Genomic DNA, 16,441 nt, shown 5'->3' with positions numbered 1-16,441 from the left:
ACACCGAGAAACTCAGTCCTCACCGAATCTGAAATCTCTCGCTGGTGTCAGTGACACTCTCGATGCTGAGCAGATTTTCAGGTTCGATTAAGGTCGTGGGGGAGGTTTGCTGGGGGGAATAGCGAAATACCTGAGTTTCTGCTGCATTTTAATCTTGCGCCATCCCCTCCTCGAATTTCCTCAGGATGGAGCTGCGCTGTGTTATTGCCATCATCCGCCATGGTGATCGCACACCAAAGCAAAAGATGAAAATGGAGGTCCGACATCCTCTGTAAGTCTCTGCCACTCAGCGTTAAGATGTTTCTCCTTCTCACTATTAATACAGCTTTCAAATATTCAGTGTGTAGTAACATACACAACACTGAAGGACTAGAGACCCACAACATTCTCACTCACGCTGTTCGCTTTGCACAGTTTGCATTTAGTCGGTTTTCTCAGAAAAAGACAGGAAGTGCAAGTATTTCCTACATTATTTTTCTGCTTAAACTGCCTTACCTATTGAGGCTGCCTCACATTGTAAGGGAAATAAAAGAAATAATTCAACATGTAAGAATGCATTGGACTTTAAAAACATTTCCCTCATCCAGTCTCCGTTTATCCTGCTGTTTTATTCTGTCTGTCTTTCACAGATTCTTCGAGTTGTTTGAGAAGTATGGAGGCTACAAGTCAGGAAAGCTAAAGCTAAAAAAGCCAAAACAGCTACAGGTGAGTGAGATTATTTTTAATCACTTGTTCCTTCTTTTTCCCACACACTCTCCTCTGCCTGTGTATTTGTTTTTTCCCTTTTAAGAATAATGAAGGGTTTTTAGACAGGGTGTTCACAAATACAGTACTGGGCCTCCTAATTATTATGGATCAAAAACCGTCATTGTTTTGTTGTCTAAATATTTATACTTAGCTGTGTAAGTCCTGTCATCCTGTCACTGTATCATCTTTTTGTAAAACCTTTTTGGAGCTGCTATCTTCACTGTCAGTCTTATCTTTCACTTAATATTCAGCCATGGCCTTTTCAGAGGATCCAGTGTGTGTTTAAGCTGGATAGAGATACTAAAGATAAAAGTCAAATTAAGGATAACTGCCTGTATGTCTCCAGGAAGTGCTGGATATCGCCCGCCTGCTGCTGGTTGAACTGGGCCAGCACAACGACTGTGAGATTGAGGAGAAGAAATCTAAACTGGAGCAACTCAAGACTGTCCTGGAGATGTGAGTGATGCCTCACATCACACACACACACACACACACACTCTCTCTCTCTCTCTCACAAACACACACCGTGAGTCATCATCCTCCTGTTTCCTGCCATCATCGTTCATCGGCGGCCATCCACTCTCATCAGTGATTCTCGATGCAGAACTAGCTTCATCTTTCAACACTCCACAAAGGTTCAGTCAGCTTTCCTGTACTCACAGAAAGACAGATGTTTACTGTGATTCACTCCCTCTCTCTTGTGTATCTAACTCTTTGCTTTATCTTTTCCTCCCTCCTCCATCCCTGTTTTCTCCTGCCAAACTTTCCCTACTTTCTTTCTTTCCAAAAGGGAATCCAGCTTGATTGACACTCAGTACGCACCCTTTCCTTTTTCCTTTTAAAAGAATGAGGTTTTTCCACCCACCTTTTCTTTAGTCTTCATAGACTGTATGTACAAAATATTAGGAATGCCTTTTCTCTCTCTGACACAGACCAAGGTGAATCTAGGTTAAAGCTGCGATTTTTCATCAATCACATCCATTAAAATGGGTATAAACTGGGTGAAGAAGGTAGTTTAGTCATAGTTTGAGCAAGATTAGAAATTTTAGTTTATATCTGCGGGGTATTCCTAATTTTTCGTACACTGAGTGTATCATTTTCATTAACATCCATTCATTTTTCGCTATTAACACTTGACACATACAACTGGATGATTTCGCTGTGTTTCTGTGTGTCTAAATCAGTGTGTGCTGTGCTACTTCGTTTGCATGCCATCCTCACCACGTATCAACTGAATCTTCTAATGTCTTCCTTCCCCCTGCCTTCCATCAGCATTTATGCTAATTTTGGTAATTTGCTGGTGCTCTTCTCCACAGAGATAACAAAAATAATCAGGAAGTCCTAGAATATCAAGTTTGCTACGAATTAAATGTCCAAAACCACAGTAGGAAACATCGTTTCTGTCATGAAGTGAATGGATGTAATAGAGTGGTTGAATTTACAAATGTATGAAAGAGAAACTACAACAAATCGTAAAAATAATCCCATTCACTGAAAGGTATTTGGTTTGCCATGCTATTGCCAGCTCATATACAGTACTCTGCAACGTTTTTAGGCACTAAAAATAAAGTGTGGATGCTTTAAAAAAAAAAAAAAAACAATATTTTTTTTTATTAATCAGTTAACTCCATACAAAGTGCAATAAACAGAGAAAAAGTAATTAACATTAACATTATTTGGTATGACCACCCTTTTTCTTTTAAAACAGCACCACTTCTCGTCTGTACGCTTGCACGCTGTTCTTGGTAGATAAGTTGTTCAGAGCATCATTGCAGCATCTGTCTGCCTTGGTTGTCATTGCTGAGCACTGACCGCAGCTGCACCACCAGTCTCCTGTAGTCCCGTTTGGGGTCCTCAGTGCCCTGTTATCATGTTGCCTCAGTCTCTCAGCATGTCCCTGTTGTATTTCCTCTTCTGAATACTCCGGCTCCTACAAGTACATTTCCACGAATCCATCACATCCTGCAATTTCTTACCGTGCTTCAGAGTTATATTCGTACCTGTCCCAGACATTGCAAATTTTTCAAAGGACTTCAGTCCAAAGTCAAGAGGTTTTGATATGTAGCTCAACAAGCTAGCAAAGCAGTGTAAACAGAACCGCGTTACCGCACATGCCTGATTAGCCTGAAGGAAGGAACTCCTTTCCAAAGACTGTGAAAGTGATCCCTGTTATAAGTCTTTGAAGCTGTTTCTAAATAAGCTACAGTGCCCATATTCTTCGTAATGAAGAGACAAGTCCCCCAGTGCAAAAGTGTGGCTCACTGAAGTGTTTTTAATACATTTGTTGGTTTTGGTTTTTTCATAGGATTTGTTGTTGGAATAGAAAATCACCAGCCTTATCCTTTTAAAATGTGGGCTCACTTTGCTGTGTGACCTTGACAACTTTGATCGCAATCCTTTGAACAGCTGGCACACAAATGTATATCTCCAAAACCTATTTCTATAGGCATGTATACCTTAGAGTATTTACAGCCCGTGTCTCTGACTGCGTTCCCTTTGTGTCCATCATCATTCTTTGTAGACGCCATCCTCTAATGTAAAGCGGCTGTAAAGGCTATAAGTCATTCATGAGCCACTGAACAGACAAAATAAAATAAAATATTTGTCTGATTTCCTACTGGATGTAAGCAAATACCAAGAACTGCTTGAGCAAAGTGCTGTGTGATGGTGTTTTTTTTTTTTTTAATGTGGGTCATTGACAGTAGCCCTAATCTCTGGCTCTCTGCCAGTGGTATTCATCCTGGTTCAGGGTCCCTCATCATGTGGCTATTTGAGGCATCCACTCAGCTGCCCGTCCTAATACAGAACACTATGCGGTCATTAGTCTGCAGGATGTGCCAAATTCCTACCACAGCACAACACACACCGGGCAAGCGAAAGCTCCTGATATGTGTTTGCGTTTGTGTGTGACGCAAACACATATCAGGGGGAGATTTAAAAAATCTGTTCCCTTGTTCTGTTCTTTTTTTAGACTTATTTTTTTTGGAACGAAAGTCAGATGTGTTTAATATCTCAACAAAATTGTTTAAGATGGAATAAATTCTCTCTTTGTATCTGTGTGTGCCTTACTGCATGTCTGTCTGTTTGCCTATGTGCACAAAAAAAAAAAAATTTGTCGTCTGCTTTGCATGTGTGTTCATTCCCATCAGGTACGGTCATTTCTCAGGTATCAACAGGAAAGTCCAGCTGACCTACCTGCGTAACGGCCAACCTAAAGCCTCCAGCGAAGAAGAAGGTACAAACAAACGCACACAGAATTAGTGTTTACATCCACGGTAGCTCTTTTTGAACTGTGGCTGTGTACATTGTGTGTTGTGTTTGTGTACGCCGTTTGAAAGACAAATGGCATGTAAACAGACGACACAAATTAGGTCACAAAATAAAGGATGACTCACAAATAAATGGCAGCCAAAGAAATGAAAAACAGTTATCGCTCCTATTTAAATTCATGTTTTGGCAAAAGTAATTTCTACTGTGAGAAATAAAGAGGTGCAATAATGATTATAGATAATTACACATAGCTCATAATTTTCAGATCTTGGAACGAAACCTTTAATTGTGAGAAAAGGAGATAGAAGAGGGAAGAGGTAGCTGAACTAGGCGGGAAGCTTATGTGGGAAATGCACTGTTTTTATACATTTAAATCACAGATAGGGGGTGTAATTTCCACTGACTTAAAAAGGCCTCAAGATGAGGAATTAAGCAGTCTCTCAAATCTTACTGTGTGAAAATCTACGTTTTATTTGATACTAAACTAAACAAGTGAATTCACTTGTCTTTGATCGAGTTACCATACAGCAAACCTAGGGTTGTATATATTACCAACACGTTACAGTGAAAGGGACTGACACAGGTGGCTAGAAGGGGCACAGCAACTTATTTTTCCTCTGGGCAACCAAGCACATTCATTTAGCCGTGCTCACCAGCCTCTGAGAAGAAGACATTTAGTTTGTTGATGTGAAATGAGAGAATTTCTGTGATTGGAACTCTTCGAATGCTGCCGGTCAATAGATGGATGACATCCATGCGTGTGCAGCTTGCCAAATGAAAGCTTGCGGACAAAATAAGTGTAACATTTTAAAGTTTCGTACAGTATTTATTTATAGTCACTACTGATATGAATACCGGAACTGCTGCTGTTTTTCCAGACTCTAAGAAGGACGGCCCTTCTCTGCTGCTGGTGTTGAAGTGGGGCGGGGAGCTGACGCCTGCGGGCCGGGTTCAGGCTGAGGAGCTGGGCAGGGCCTTTCGCTGCATGTACCCTGGAGGTCAAGGTACCAACCGGACACACTAGCTAATAGATGTACTTACAAGTGATCTTTCTTCTTTGGCTCTAATCTGAATGGCTTAACATTTTTGATTTCTTTCTTATTTGTTTTTTGTCTGGGAGAAAAACTTTCTAGTACACTTTTCTTGTACACTTTTCGAGCCCAGACTGTCCTCACACATGCACCTTTCTTTGCGCACAAGTGTTTAATTCCAGCCCTTCCTTTCAGTCACTGAAAGTATCACCATAAGCAGTGTCAACACTGCATAGCTGGCATACAGCGTGTCAAAGAAGGTCAAAGGTGGGGTGGGCTATTTTAGAGTTGACAAGCCAGATTTTCAGGCTGCACGCAGCCACTGAGTCTTTTTTTTTTTTTTTTTTTTTTGTGTTGTATCATTCATTATTTGCTGTCATAGATGTCATTTTTTAGGGTTTGCTATCTTCACTTGAACTCATTAACAATTATAAAATTGAATTAAACATTACAAAGGTCCTGATCTCAAGTTGAAATATATTCTTTAATAACAGTTCTTTTTAAGTCATTACAGGTGTCACACACATTAAAAAAAAATCTTCACCTCATCAACTTAGTGTAATTAATTTTATGTTTTGTGCCTCCATGACTGATTTTGTGGAGACAGAACAAAACAGGTAGAGGCTTCTGACGGTTTGTCACTAGAACAGATGGTGTAAAGTCTGATGGAAATTTTTTTTTTTTTTTCTCTTAAAGCACAAAGACTATAGACAAACACAATGATAGCATATGTAAGGTCACACATAAGTTACAGAAGGGGCATATTGATGCCTTAATTGAACTAGAAAATCTAAAATCAGAAACAAGTCTAGATAGAAGTGAATTTCTTCTAAATGGAACAATGATTGTTAAAATCACTAAAAGACCCATGTTATAATTATTCAGCACTTAATTTATCGCATAAGAAAATGACTTTGCATTTGAAAAAACAAAGTGGACATTTTTCCAACTTCATTCAGTGCAGTTAATGGTTTCTCAGAGAGGCCATTAGAGGAGCTGCATCTAAAGACACTTCCTCATTTTACCTTGACAGTTCGTTTTTGACTTTGGAAACAGCAGTTGGTGAAACAATCTTAACTCAAGGCCCTAAAAGTGCTCAGAGTAAAGTTTGAACATCTACAGTTCCACGAGCAACTGAGCAAGTTCCATCTTCTGATAAAGATTGTGTGGTACGGTCAAAAACACCGCAGCAAGCGAGTAAGTGGACCTTGAGTTAAGATTGTATTGTCATCCACTTAAATGGCTTCAGAGTTCAGACGCAGAGTTTGCTGCCTTCAAAGATTAAACAGACATGCAGAGCGACAACCATAATAAAGATTAAGAGTAACTGTGTACCAGCAACCGAAGGACATGAACAGAAATTGCACTCTGTGGCCTCTTCATTAGGTACACCTGTAAATGAGCTTGACTGTTTTTATATTGAGAGCTGTTTCTAACGTTTTGCCCACCCCATTCACAAACATGAGAGGGGAGTTCAGTTCAGTACAACACCACCATGAACAACGACCTTACCTTGAAATAAATACTGTAAAAATAGTTATCCCGTTGGATTTAACTGAGCAATACCTCGTTGTTATTCATCGATCACCCTTGTCAGGCTCTTGATGCTGTGTTGCATAGTGCATGCAAACGAACCCCCGAACTGCGCAGAAAAAACAACCTGAAGCCAAAGTGAAAGTAGATCCAGTGGTTAGATGCAGTCTGCCCCTTTGCAGCTTCTTTTTTATGAAAAGAAGGCCATTTTCTCATCGCAGCTACGATTTTCAAACCTCTTTCTTCACCACAAGTTTTGTCTATTAACTCTGCTCTTTTCTTCTTACCTGTTGTTGCGCTGTGTAAACTACTAGCTGGTAACCACCAGTCCCTTGGCTGTGAGTCCCCTATTGACTTTGGTAAGAGAAGGGTCTCCTGGATATCACTGCTCTTCCAAACCTCTCATTCTGCGCGTTTTCTCACTCCGTCCACTAACGTGCCTCGACTTCTCATCTCATCATGATTTTGTTTCATTTCACCTGGCGACAAGTCCTGTTTGTCCTCCATTGAGATTGCTGTGGACCGTTTGTGTCGTCGTTGATGTGTTCCCGAGTTGATCCACCGCAGCAAATGTTGTTTTGGTCACTTGGTCATACATACACAGGCAGCTAAAGGGACTGCAGTTTTTGGTGTTATAAACTAACGCGGATCATCTCACACTAATCCTACTGCATTTTTTTTTTCATGACTTGTTGTTGTTTGATGATGAAAACCAGTCCAATTTAGCATCAGGCTAATAGGCTGTAGGCTAAAGAAATGCATGAAGCATCAGTGTGATTTGATCTGTAGCGTTGGTATGCATCCACCTCCTACAGCTGCATTCATTTAAGTATGTTTAGCATGTTAAAAGACATTTATTGTCTCTATTCAAGTAGGTAATCTAAAGTATTTGATCTCATCTGCGGGGCAGCTTTCCTCAGTAAGTTTTGGGGTTTAATCAACATCTATTCACTTCACTTTCACTTCATTTTATTGCTAAGATTAAACCAAACCATTTAAGTTTGCATTTAAATGACATGAGCCATGTCAAAAGCTTGCAAACTACTTTGAGGACGATGCATTTGAACTGAAAGTGATGTTGCAACTGCACAGGTGCTGTGTTGCCTGTGTGCCTATTTTTAATGGAAATCCTTGGTACTTTTGGAGACAATCAACATACCATTGTATGGTTTGTTTTTGTTTGTTTTTTTCTCTTTTCAACTGCCACCCTGACTAAGCCGTTTTCTTTAATATGAAAATTATTGCACAGTGTCTCTGCTGTAACCGGTCCAGTTAACTGTGACGACCTACTCTGTGTACAATCTTCCAGGTGACTATGCTGGGTTTCCGGGCTGTGGCCTCCTGCGCCTGCATAGCACTTACCGCCACGATTTGAAGATCTACGCCTCTGACGAAGGCAGAGTGCAGATGACGGCTGCTGCTTTTGCCAAGGTATTTGTGTCTCTGTACCTGAAAGAACACTTAAGTGAGAATGTTTGACACATCTCGGGGACAGATTATCTCTCAAAATGCTTGAGATCCACTTGTTCCTATGGCATAGTGCAGTAACAAATTAGTGAAATACAAAAGGTGCACATGATACGAATATTGAGAATCACAGTAACAGGACATGCTGTAGGTAGGGGATGCTTTCTTTTTGAGGAAAACTGTCAGACCCATAGTGTACGGCATGTTCACATTGGTGTGAGGTAATGAGGTAAAAAGTTAAACATTAGACACATACATCTTTGGCTACCTTCACATCTTTTGCATATTGGAATAATGCATACATGTGGTACCGTATGTGATGTTTTTTCTGCAGTTGTTCTTCTGAAGATGCAGTACATTGCATCGTGAAAAATGTCCTTCGGTTGACAAAAACCCAAGGTGGTGTCTTTTGAATTGTTTTTTTGGTCTAACCAACACTCCAGAATTCAAAAATATTTAGTTTCGTGTCCTATACGACAGAGAAATACAGCAAATCTTCATATTGAGCATTTTTGCTGAGAAAATTACAATTCATTCATAATCAAAATGAATACTGATTAATTTCAATCAACTAAACGATTTAATCTAAAGATCATTTCAGCTCCACTTGAAAGAATATAGAATCTGGTTTGAGAAATTGTGCAAAATGCAGAAAAAATAAACAAAGTAGAAATGACAGTATTTTCAGCATTAAATATCTTTAAACACTCAGGAAATTACTGGAATAAAAGGCTTTTTCAGAGGAAATAACCTCAAAAGTTGACAATTTAAGCCGTTGTAGATCCACACCAGGAAAATTAAATGCTACAGAGGGTAAAGGTCCCAGACTTTTTCAAAACCCCTGACTCAGCTTGACTGTAGCTTTAAACATATCAAGTTTACTCTGCAGGTACTATATGTATTTCTCCCACAGGACACTGATTTAAGTGGAAGTGCCACAGCATGGCTTCAGTTCAAGTTGTCTGTTTTCTCTGCAGGGTCTGCTGGCTCTAGAAGGAGAATTGACACCGATCCTGGTCCAGATGGTGAAGAGTGCCAACATGAACGGACTGCTGGACAGTGACAGCGACTCTCTGACCGACTGCCAACAGAAGGTGAAGGCCAGGCTACATGAAATCATGCAGAAGGATCAGGAGTTCACACTGGAGGACTACGAAAAGGTATTTGCCAAGCATGAGATCCTGATCCAGATCCGATTTGATACATTGAGTTGTGAAATGTCCTGTTTGCAGGTGATTCTCTGTAAGACAAACAGTGGGACGTGCTTCTCAAGTCTCCATTCCTGAAATATTTGAACTTATCCAAAGATAAAAATATTGTTATATAAAAACTGCTCATGCACGAATTTGCAGAAAGTTTATCAAAGTCCTTCCTGACTAAACTTTTTGATATCATGGCATGTAGAACATTTTATCAATGTTCTTCTGTTTCCACCGGGTTCCAGTTGGCCCCAACGGGTAGTCCATCACTGGTGAACTCCATGAAGGTCATACAGAATCCAGTCAAGACCTGTGACAAGGTGTACACCCTCATCCAGAGTCTCACCTCACAGATCCGAAAGAGACTGGAGGACCCCAAGTCTGCAGGTAGTGTGAGCCTCCAGTACATGTGTATAGGTTTCATTGTACAGAAGAAAAACTGCTCAGCTGCATTTGGGGAGCAAAAGATAAAAAAAAAAATTATTTTATTTTTTTTTCTGTTAAAGCAGAGCTATTTGGTTTGATCTGTTGGCTTTTATCTGCCTGTATCGGGCAGATGGGAAAAAATGTAAAACTGTGTCCATGTGGTGAAACATGAAACTATACATTAATTCAGTCTGTCTTAAAGATTATGGCAATGAATCATCCTGTGCTTTGCTCCAGACCTGCAGCTTTACCACAGCGAGACGCTGGAGCTGATGCTGCAGCGCTGGTCAAAACTAGAGCGAGATTTCCGCACGAAGAACGGACGCTACGACATCAGCAAGATCCCGGACATCTACGACTGTATCAAATATGACTCGCAGCACAACGCCTCGGTTGGACTGGAGGACACACTGGAGCTGTTCAGACTTTCCCGCGCCCTGGCGGACATAATTATACCACAGGTTAAAGCAGAACGGTGTCATTTTACCAAGTTTTCTCAGGCCCCTGCCAAACATCGTATGATATAGTGTATACATAATTTTCGAAAATGCATAGAAAAGCCACAGAATTTTATATTAAGGCCTCCATGCAGGAATGTGTCACTGATAATGTGCGTTTACCCTGTGATGCTGAAAAGAGTCAAGCGTGCAGATTAAGAAAATGTGAATCAAAGTGTTCAAATGGCTTTTTGTTCCTCCATATCATTCATATCAGGAGTATGGCATCAGCAAAGCTGAGAAACTGGACATTGCTCAGGCCTACTGTGTTCCTCTGATGAAGAAAATCCAGCTGGACATGCAGAGGACCCATGAGGACGAGTCGGTTAACAAGCTGCACCCGCTGTGAGCATTAAAGTCACCACTGAGGCACACACAAGCATGTTAACGTGGATGCGTTTTGTGTATGTCTATCGTGGTCACTCGGTGTCGTTCTGACTGATGAGCTCCTGTGTCATTTCCTGTCCCCTGGTGTTCAGGTATTCTCGGGGTGTGATGTCTCCTGGCCGTCACGTCCGCACGCGTCTCTACTTCACCAGCGAGAGCCACGTTCACTCCCTGCTCAGCATCTTCCGCTACGGTGGACTGCTGGATGTACGCTCTGGTTTTTACCGTCTCCGACGGACTTGTTTTCCACAGAGTGATGGTGTCCATTCTCTCTGCGTCTGCCGATTTATGATTTTCCAGAATAAGAGTAGATCTACAAATTGATGGTTACTTTAATGTTGCGCTAACTATAAGCAGGTAAATGTCCATATAGGACGGAGACAGTAATTTGGAAATGTTCAGTGTTTCTTAAACATCATTGCGGTTTTCATTAAACGACCAGGATGGGCCACTCAGGAGTAACTTCTATCAATTATTTATTTCTGAATGAGTTGCTTAAGAGCAACATGTGTAGTTCATACACAGCTACTTCTACAGCAATGAGCTGGGCAACAGTAGGGCCCTGCAGTGATTCAGTGTGATGGTATATTTAAAAACCTTATTACCTCGTTGTTGGTAAATACAGGCCAATCTCTCTTTACTATAGGTATGTTCTTTTATGTGTTTGCCTCTATGTTTTTTGTGTGTGTGTATCAGGAGGAGAAGGACCAGCAGTGGAAGCAGGCGATGGACTACCTGAGCGCTGTGACTGAACTCAACTACATGACACAGATAGTCATCATGCTGTATGAAGACAACAATAAGGTCAGCCTGCAGAGAGCTGCATTACTGCGCACGCACAGATCTCTCTCATTTATATTCTGTCAGTTTGATGTATAGATTTCTTTATGTATTTATATCTGTGTGGTGAGCAGGACCCATCCTCTGAGGAGCGTTTCCATGTTGAGCTTCACTTCAGTCCGGGAGTGAAAGGATGTGAGGATGAGGAGAACGTACCTCTCGGCTTCGGCTTCCGCCCAGCCTCCTCTGAGGTGTGTGAACCTGTGTGGTTGCCTTTTATGTGTCTGTCTCTTTTGGGGTTATGGAATTGATGTGTCCCTCAGTTGACATGCTGAGGTTGTGCAGGTTGTTAAATCTAGAGACAATCATTAATTATATTCAAACAGAGCAAATTCCAAGCAGTAGAATGCCCTCAAAACTTCCTTCAGTTGATTTTTTTTTTTTTTTTTTTTTTTTTAAATAAGTGTTTCATTTCAAAATACATACTGGACCAGTTTGATACATTTTATTTCTTAGTTCCTCCATTAACAACTTTTTTCATATCTGACGATGCGTAAAATTACAAAACTGTATCTGGAATGAGATGAATGCTTAAGCCCTTCATCTCTGTAACTCGTGTGGTTGTATCTAAAAGAGATACAAGCTTTCCAGGGCTTCCAAGTTGATTAATAATTGTGACTTGTGAACACTGGGGATTTTGCCTTCTCTTCTCCTTGCTAACGTGCACACAAGGTTTGAACGTGTTTCACAATTACATTCAGAAGTTATTTCCTTTTTAGTGGGAAGTTGCACCAACTGGCAAGTTATCTTGAAAAGTCGGTGATCAGTGATCAGCGATTACTGATCCTTTTGACGAAGTCTTGCGACGTTGCGTGGTAAAAACACAACGTCCAACTGTGTCCACAGGAAAAATATTTAAATAATCATGTACCGCACAGTCGCTGCTGCTCACTGCAGTCACATTTTTGTTGTTTGTGAACATCAGGCTTTTGTCGTGTACATATGCACTCACTTTTATGTCCTCCCACACTGGTATGTAGGCCAGTATGTTGTGGTGGCGTCTGTCTGTCTGTGTGAAGACACATTTTAGTGACTGTTTAAGTCTGTAACAATACATTACAGAAATGCTTAAAGCACATGTTTCACTCGTAAACAAAGTGTTTCATCAGATTCTATAGCATCTATTACATGCTGATCATGTGGTCTTCTTGAAAATTAGGTTGGTTCCTTTCATCAAATACATAGTTCATGATATTCTGCTAGTCTCATGTGAAGATAACTATGTTGACAGAGAAATATTTGTTGGTGCATTTAACAAGTTAGGTTGTTTTTATTGTCTTGTGTTCTCTGACAAAATCAGAATCAAGACAAAAAGCCAAATCAGGGCAGCCTGGAGGACCTCTCCCAGGACCAACCAGACCAGGCACTTCCCACCTCTGAGCCGATCAACATCCAGCGAAGGTCTCCCATGATCCGAAACCGCAAGACAGGCTCCATGGAGGTACCAGACCGTAGTGTTAGTATTTAAGCAATAGCCAGAATGTAATTAATGTCAAAATGTTGTTGTTTAAATGAATGGGAGGAATCAGGTCCCTGATTTACTGAGGTAATCGTCTCAGTCTTAACCCCTGGTCTCCATGGCCCTCACTCAGGTCCTCTCTGAGACCTCACCCACCCAGTCCTCCAAAGGCTGCACGTCTCACCGACTCTTCCCCTCGTGTTCGCGCCAGTCTCCTGAGATCAAACCAGCCATTGGCCTAGGTGGGCACCTAATTTTGTGTGTGTGTGTGTGTGTGTGTGTGTCTGTGTGTGTGTAGGTCAGAATGTATATGTGTGTGTGTGTGTGTGTGTGTGTGTGTGTGTTCTCTGTGCGTGTGTCGGGAGAGAGAGTATGACAGAGAGAGACAGCTTTTATGCCAACAGACAAACTGACCTCACAGCACATTTATCTCCAGCTGTCAACACTGATCCTCCTCATCACAATCCCCGGCTGTTAATACTTCTTCCTCACCCTGCTGACTTTCCATATCTCTCTGTGTCTACTGCATTTCTTTATCTGTTTTTCTTTTCCTCATTTCTTTCCACTCACCCCCCCCCCCCCTGATGGTTACATAGCTTCCACCCCAGCTTAGCTTAGCAGCAGCCAAACAGGATCAGACTCCAAACTATGTAGGCAAGAGGTCAGTGGGGAGAGTTGCGTTCACAGCTAACTCCAGGATCTCTGTCACAAAGCATTCACAGAGGTACCGATATCCTGCTAGGTGATAAGGTGACAACTTAGGGAACATACTGTAGGTGTTTCATATCCGTTATTTCTGAGGTCTGCACAAAAATCGAACCGAGCTTCTTATGATCACATTGAATCATTAGACTTTGTTCACTGGAGTTTGCCATTTTGACTAAACAACTTTTTTAACCTTTAAATAAACACTGACTTTAGAGCCAGTATTAATTTTCAAAATAGTTAATTGAAGATGTAACTGAAGAATAAATCTTGTGTAAAAAAATACTTGTATATTATTTAAAATCACTATCTTTATGAAAGGATGTATGTAGTTATCAGCAGCTATAGTGAAGGACGTGCACCACAGTCTGACAAGGATTTGTTTGCTGTCTGTTAACATCTTAAACAATGCGAAACAGTCAACACGCGCGCTTTAAAAAAAAAGTTTTCTTCGTTGCACCAAATATGGTCTTTGGGCTCATCCTCCAGCAAAACACAGTTTGGTGCTACAATGAACCGTTTCTAAAACTTAAATGTAACATGAATTTGATGCCTAAAATGTTCCCCATCGGCTGAATCAGAGAACCCTTTATGAACCACTCTTGGTCCCTCAATCTGATATAACCCCCCCCCCCTCCGTGAAAGAACCCTTGATGGACTCTTTGTTCTGTCGTATGTGCAGTTCCCAAAGGCATGTAACCTCCAACAACCTGCTAACATGGTGACACTCACTCAAGCATGAGGGGTCATTGGCTAAATTAAGACGTGTGGCGAAAACCATAAAACCATGAATGTGAGAACAGGGAGTGGAGTCACTTTGTGGAAACAGTTTTGTCATGTGCGCTTCACTGGGAGTTTGAAACCCCTGTATTGCACTGGGATCCACGAAACAGCTTCACTCCATAGCTTGATAATACGCCCTAAACAATTGAAATGTCAGCAGGTCTTTATCTCTCCTGTGCTCCAGCAGTAAATGGATTGAAAAATACAGTATTTTATTTTACCAATATGTATTGTTTGCATGCAGTTAGAGTACCAGGACAATTAATCCTGGAAGAAGGGATAGTTCTAGTTGAATATGAATACGCTGCTTTTGCAACAAATCTGAGATACAATCAAGTGGAGTCATAAACATCGGGCAGCAAAGACAGTGCAAACAAGAGAAGGTAAAAGTGCAAAAGAGCAGCATGGGCTAAGTGCTACTTCTCCCTAAATGTGTTAATCATCGAATCACTCAGTGCTTAATTATCACACGTCTGAAATTAGCAGTTGGTTCCGTGTTCGCACGACACCAAAGGAGCTCCATCTAAAGCCTCTGGGTATTCTTTGAGTGGACCCTGTCAGTTTGTTATGTATCGTTAAGTGTGAGTCTGCTGAGTGATCACTCCCTGTTCATCTCCAGCAACACCGAGCGCACAGGTCACAGACAAGAGCAGCAGGCGTCAGGGACGACTTCTCTTAGTGAGCTGCTTTTCATACCTTTGTTCTGTTTATAGAACAAAGGAATGAGGCACAGACTCAACATTGATGCCCTTTAATTTTTTTTTTTCTTTGCAGTTCCAAAGATAGTGTTTCCTTTTCTGTGTGGTCTACAAACACTATTGATTTAAAATAGTGTAAAAAACTTATTATTTATAATAATATGAGAATTGGGCTGTTTGGTCTCAGCCTTAATAACTGCAACTTCAGATGGTTTGTGCACCGCAGGGGTCTGAAACAATCCCATTGCCACGCTTTGGTCTTATCATCACGCCTCTGCTGCTCTTTGCATACAAAACACACACGTTCTGTATGCATTTGTGCACAAACTGTTGGCCTTGTTTATATATGTGCATACGTATGCATGCACCCACATAAACACACACAGCTCTTATAGATGCAGTCACTGTTGTGAAAACCTTGTAGCTTTCACGCCATAATTTCTACGAACAAATAGTGGCCTTGTTTCCAGATTGTCCATGATTGTCCGTTCCTCGGTTTTGTTATCATAAACCCTGTCGATTAACGGATTTTAAATGGAATTCAAAAGATGAAAGTCACCCAAACTGTAGATACAAGGTTTTTACAGAGGTGGACATGCAATGAGATGTACACAAACTCATGTCAAAAAATGCCCATAGCAACAGTTTGTTATGACAATAACGGCATGTTGTATAATAAAAACTTATACTCACCCTTCACACCTCCACCCATCCCTTCGCCCTGCACACCTCCCCCCCGGGCTCCTCCTCACACAGGCTCGCTCTGCTCTGGCCTCTTCAGTGCGTCTGCCCTCGGGGTGTCCTGTAGCGCCCCCAACCTGCGGGACTACGTTCGCACGCACCACCACCACCACCGAAAACCACCGCTGTCCCCCGGCAGTCTGCCATGCCAGATTGGGATGTTGGGTATGTTCACACCGCTGTCTGTCTTCCTCGACAAGGCAGGTCTTTTTTTTTTTTTTTTTTTTATCTCTGTCCTTTTTGAGGTCTCAAAACTCTTTCTGGCTTTAAAATATACTTTTTTTTCTTCTCCTTTTTTCTCCTTAAGATTAAATTTTTTTTTTTTTTTTTTTTTTTTTTGGACGTTAATTTTTTTTTTGTTCTTTTTTTGGATCAAAGCTCCCTTCTTTCTCTCACTCCCTTTCCCAAAACAAACCAGCGATTTCAAACTGTTGCATCACATTTTCTGAGTGATTTACTAAACACTGTGCATGGTGATGGCACTGATTTGACAGCAGAGAGACTGGCTGCGCAGCAGATGCTGAGCATGCAACCTTGCACTGGACTGTGTGATATTATCAGTGATCAGTGTTTTTCCAGATCAGCATGACCACTCACTGATCACACCACTGTCTGCTTGGGTTTGAATGTGTTGAAATGTTCTCTCTGTGCATGTTGT

At 41.2% G+C, this 16,441-nt stretch overlaps 1 protein-coding gene across 11 annotated transcripts in view; it reads left to right on the top strand.

The window, feature by feature from the left end:
• ppip5k1b (diphosphoinositol pentakisphosphate kinase 1b) overlaps window positions 1-16,441 on the top strand; it is a 41,390-nt gene that overhangs the window by 9,428 nt on the left and 15,521 nt on the right. For 3 of the 11 annotated variants that reach the window (XR_005707921.1, XR_005707920.1, XM_040132552.1), the window contains exons 10-26: window positions 185-271; window positions 630-705; window positions 1,094-1,203; window positions 1,538-1,561; window positions 3,897-3,982; window positions 4,896-5,021; window positions 7,891-8,012; window positions 9,026-9,208; window positions 9,493-9,634; window positions 9,911-10,134; window positions 10,388-10,515; window positions 10,650-10,764; window positions 11,254-11,361; window positions 11,472-11,588; window positions 12,698-12,838; window positions 12,990-13,098; window positions 15,824-15,948. Coding sequence is in view for 7 of the 11 variants with exons in the window: in XM_040132552.1 (XP_039988486.1) it covers window positions 185-271; window positions 630-705; window positions 1,094-1,203; window positions 1,538-1,561; window positions 3,897-3,982; window positions 4,896-5,021; window positions 7,891-8,012; window positions 9,026-9,208; window positions 9,493-9,634; window positions 9,911-10,134; window positions 10,388-10,515; window positions 10,650-10,764; window positions 11,254-11,361; window positions 11,472-11,588; window positions 12,698-12,838; window positions 12,990-13,098; window positions 15,824-15,948 (2,023 nt within the window). In the remaining 4 variants the exon portion in view is untranslated. Of the gene's footprint in view, window positions 1-184; window positions 272-629; window positions 706-1,093; window positions 1,204-1,537; window positions 1,562-3,896; window positions 3,983-4,895; window positions 5,022-7,890; window positions 8,013-9,025; window positions 9,209-9,492; window positions 9,635-9,910; window positions 10,135-10,387; window positions 10,516-10,649; window positions 10,765-11,253; window positions 11,362-11,471; window positions 11,589-12,697; window positions 12,839-12,989; window positions 13,099-13,452; window positions 13,581-15,798; window positions 15,949-16,441 lie in introns of those variants that run through there. The other 8 variants (XM_040132553.1, XM_040132548.1, XM_040132550.1 and 5 more) reach the window with 5 other exon arrangements.

The sequence above is a fragment of the Xiphias gladius genome, chromosome 8 (genome assembly GCF_016859285.1).
Source record: "Xiphias gladius isolate SHS-SW01 ecotype Sanya breed wild chromosome 8, ASM1685928v1, whole genome shotgun sequence".
NCBI lineage: Eukaryota > Metazoa > Chordata > Actinopteri > Istiophoriformes > Xiphiidae > Xiphias > Xiphias gladius.
Note: the sequence above shows the minus strand (reverse complement) of the source record. Positions and strands in the feature narration are given on the sequence as shown.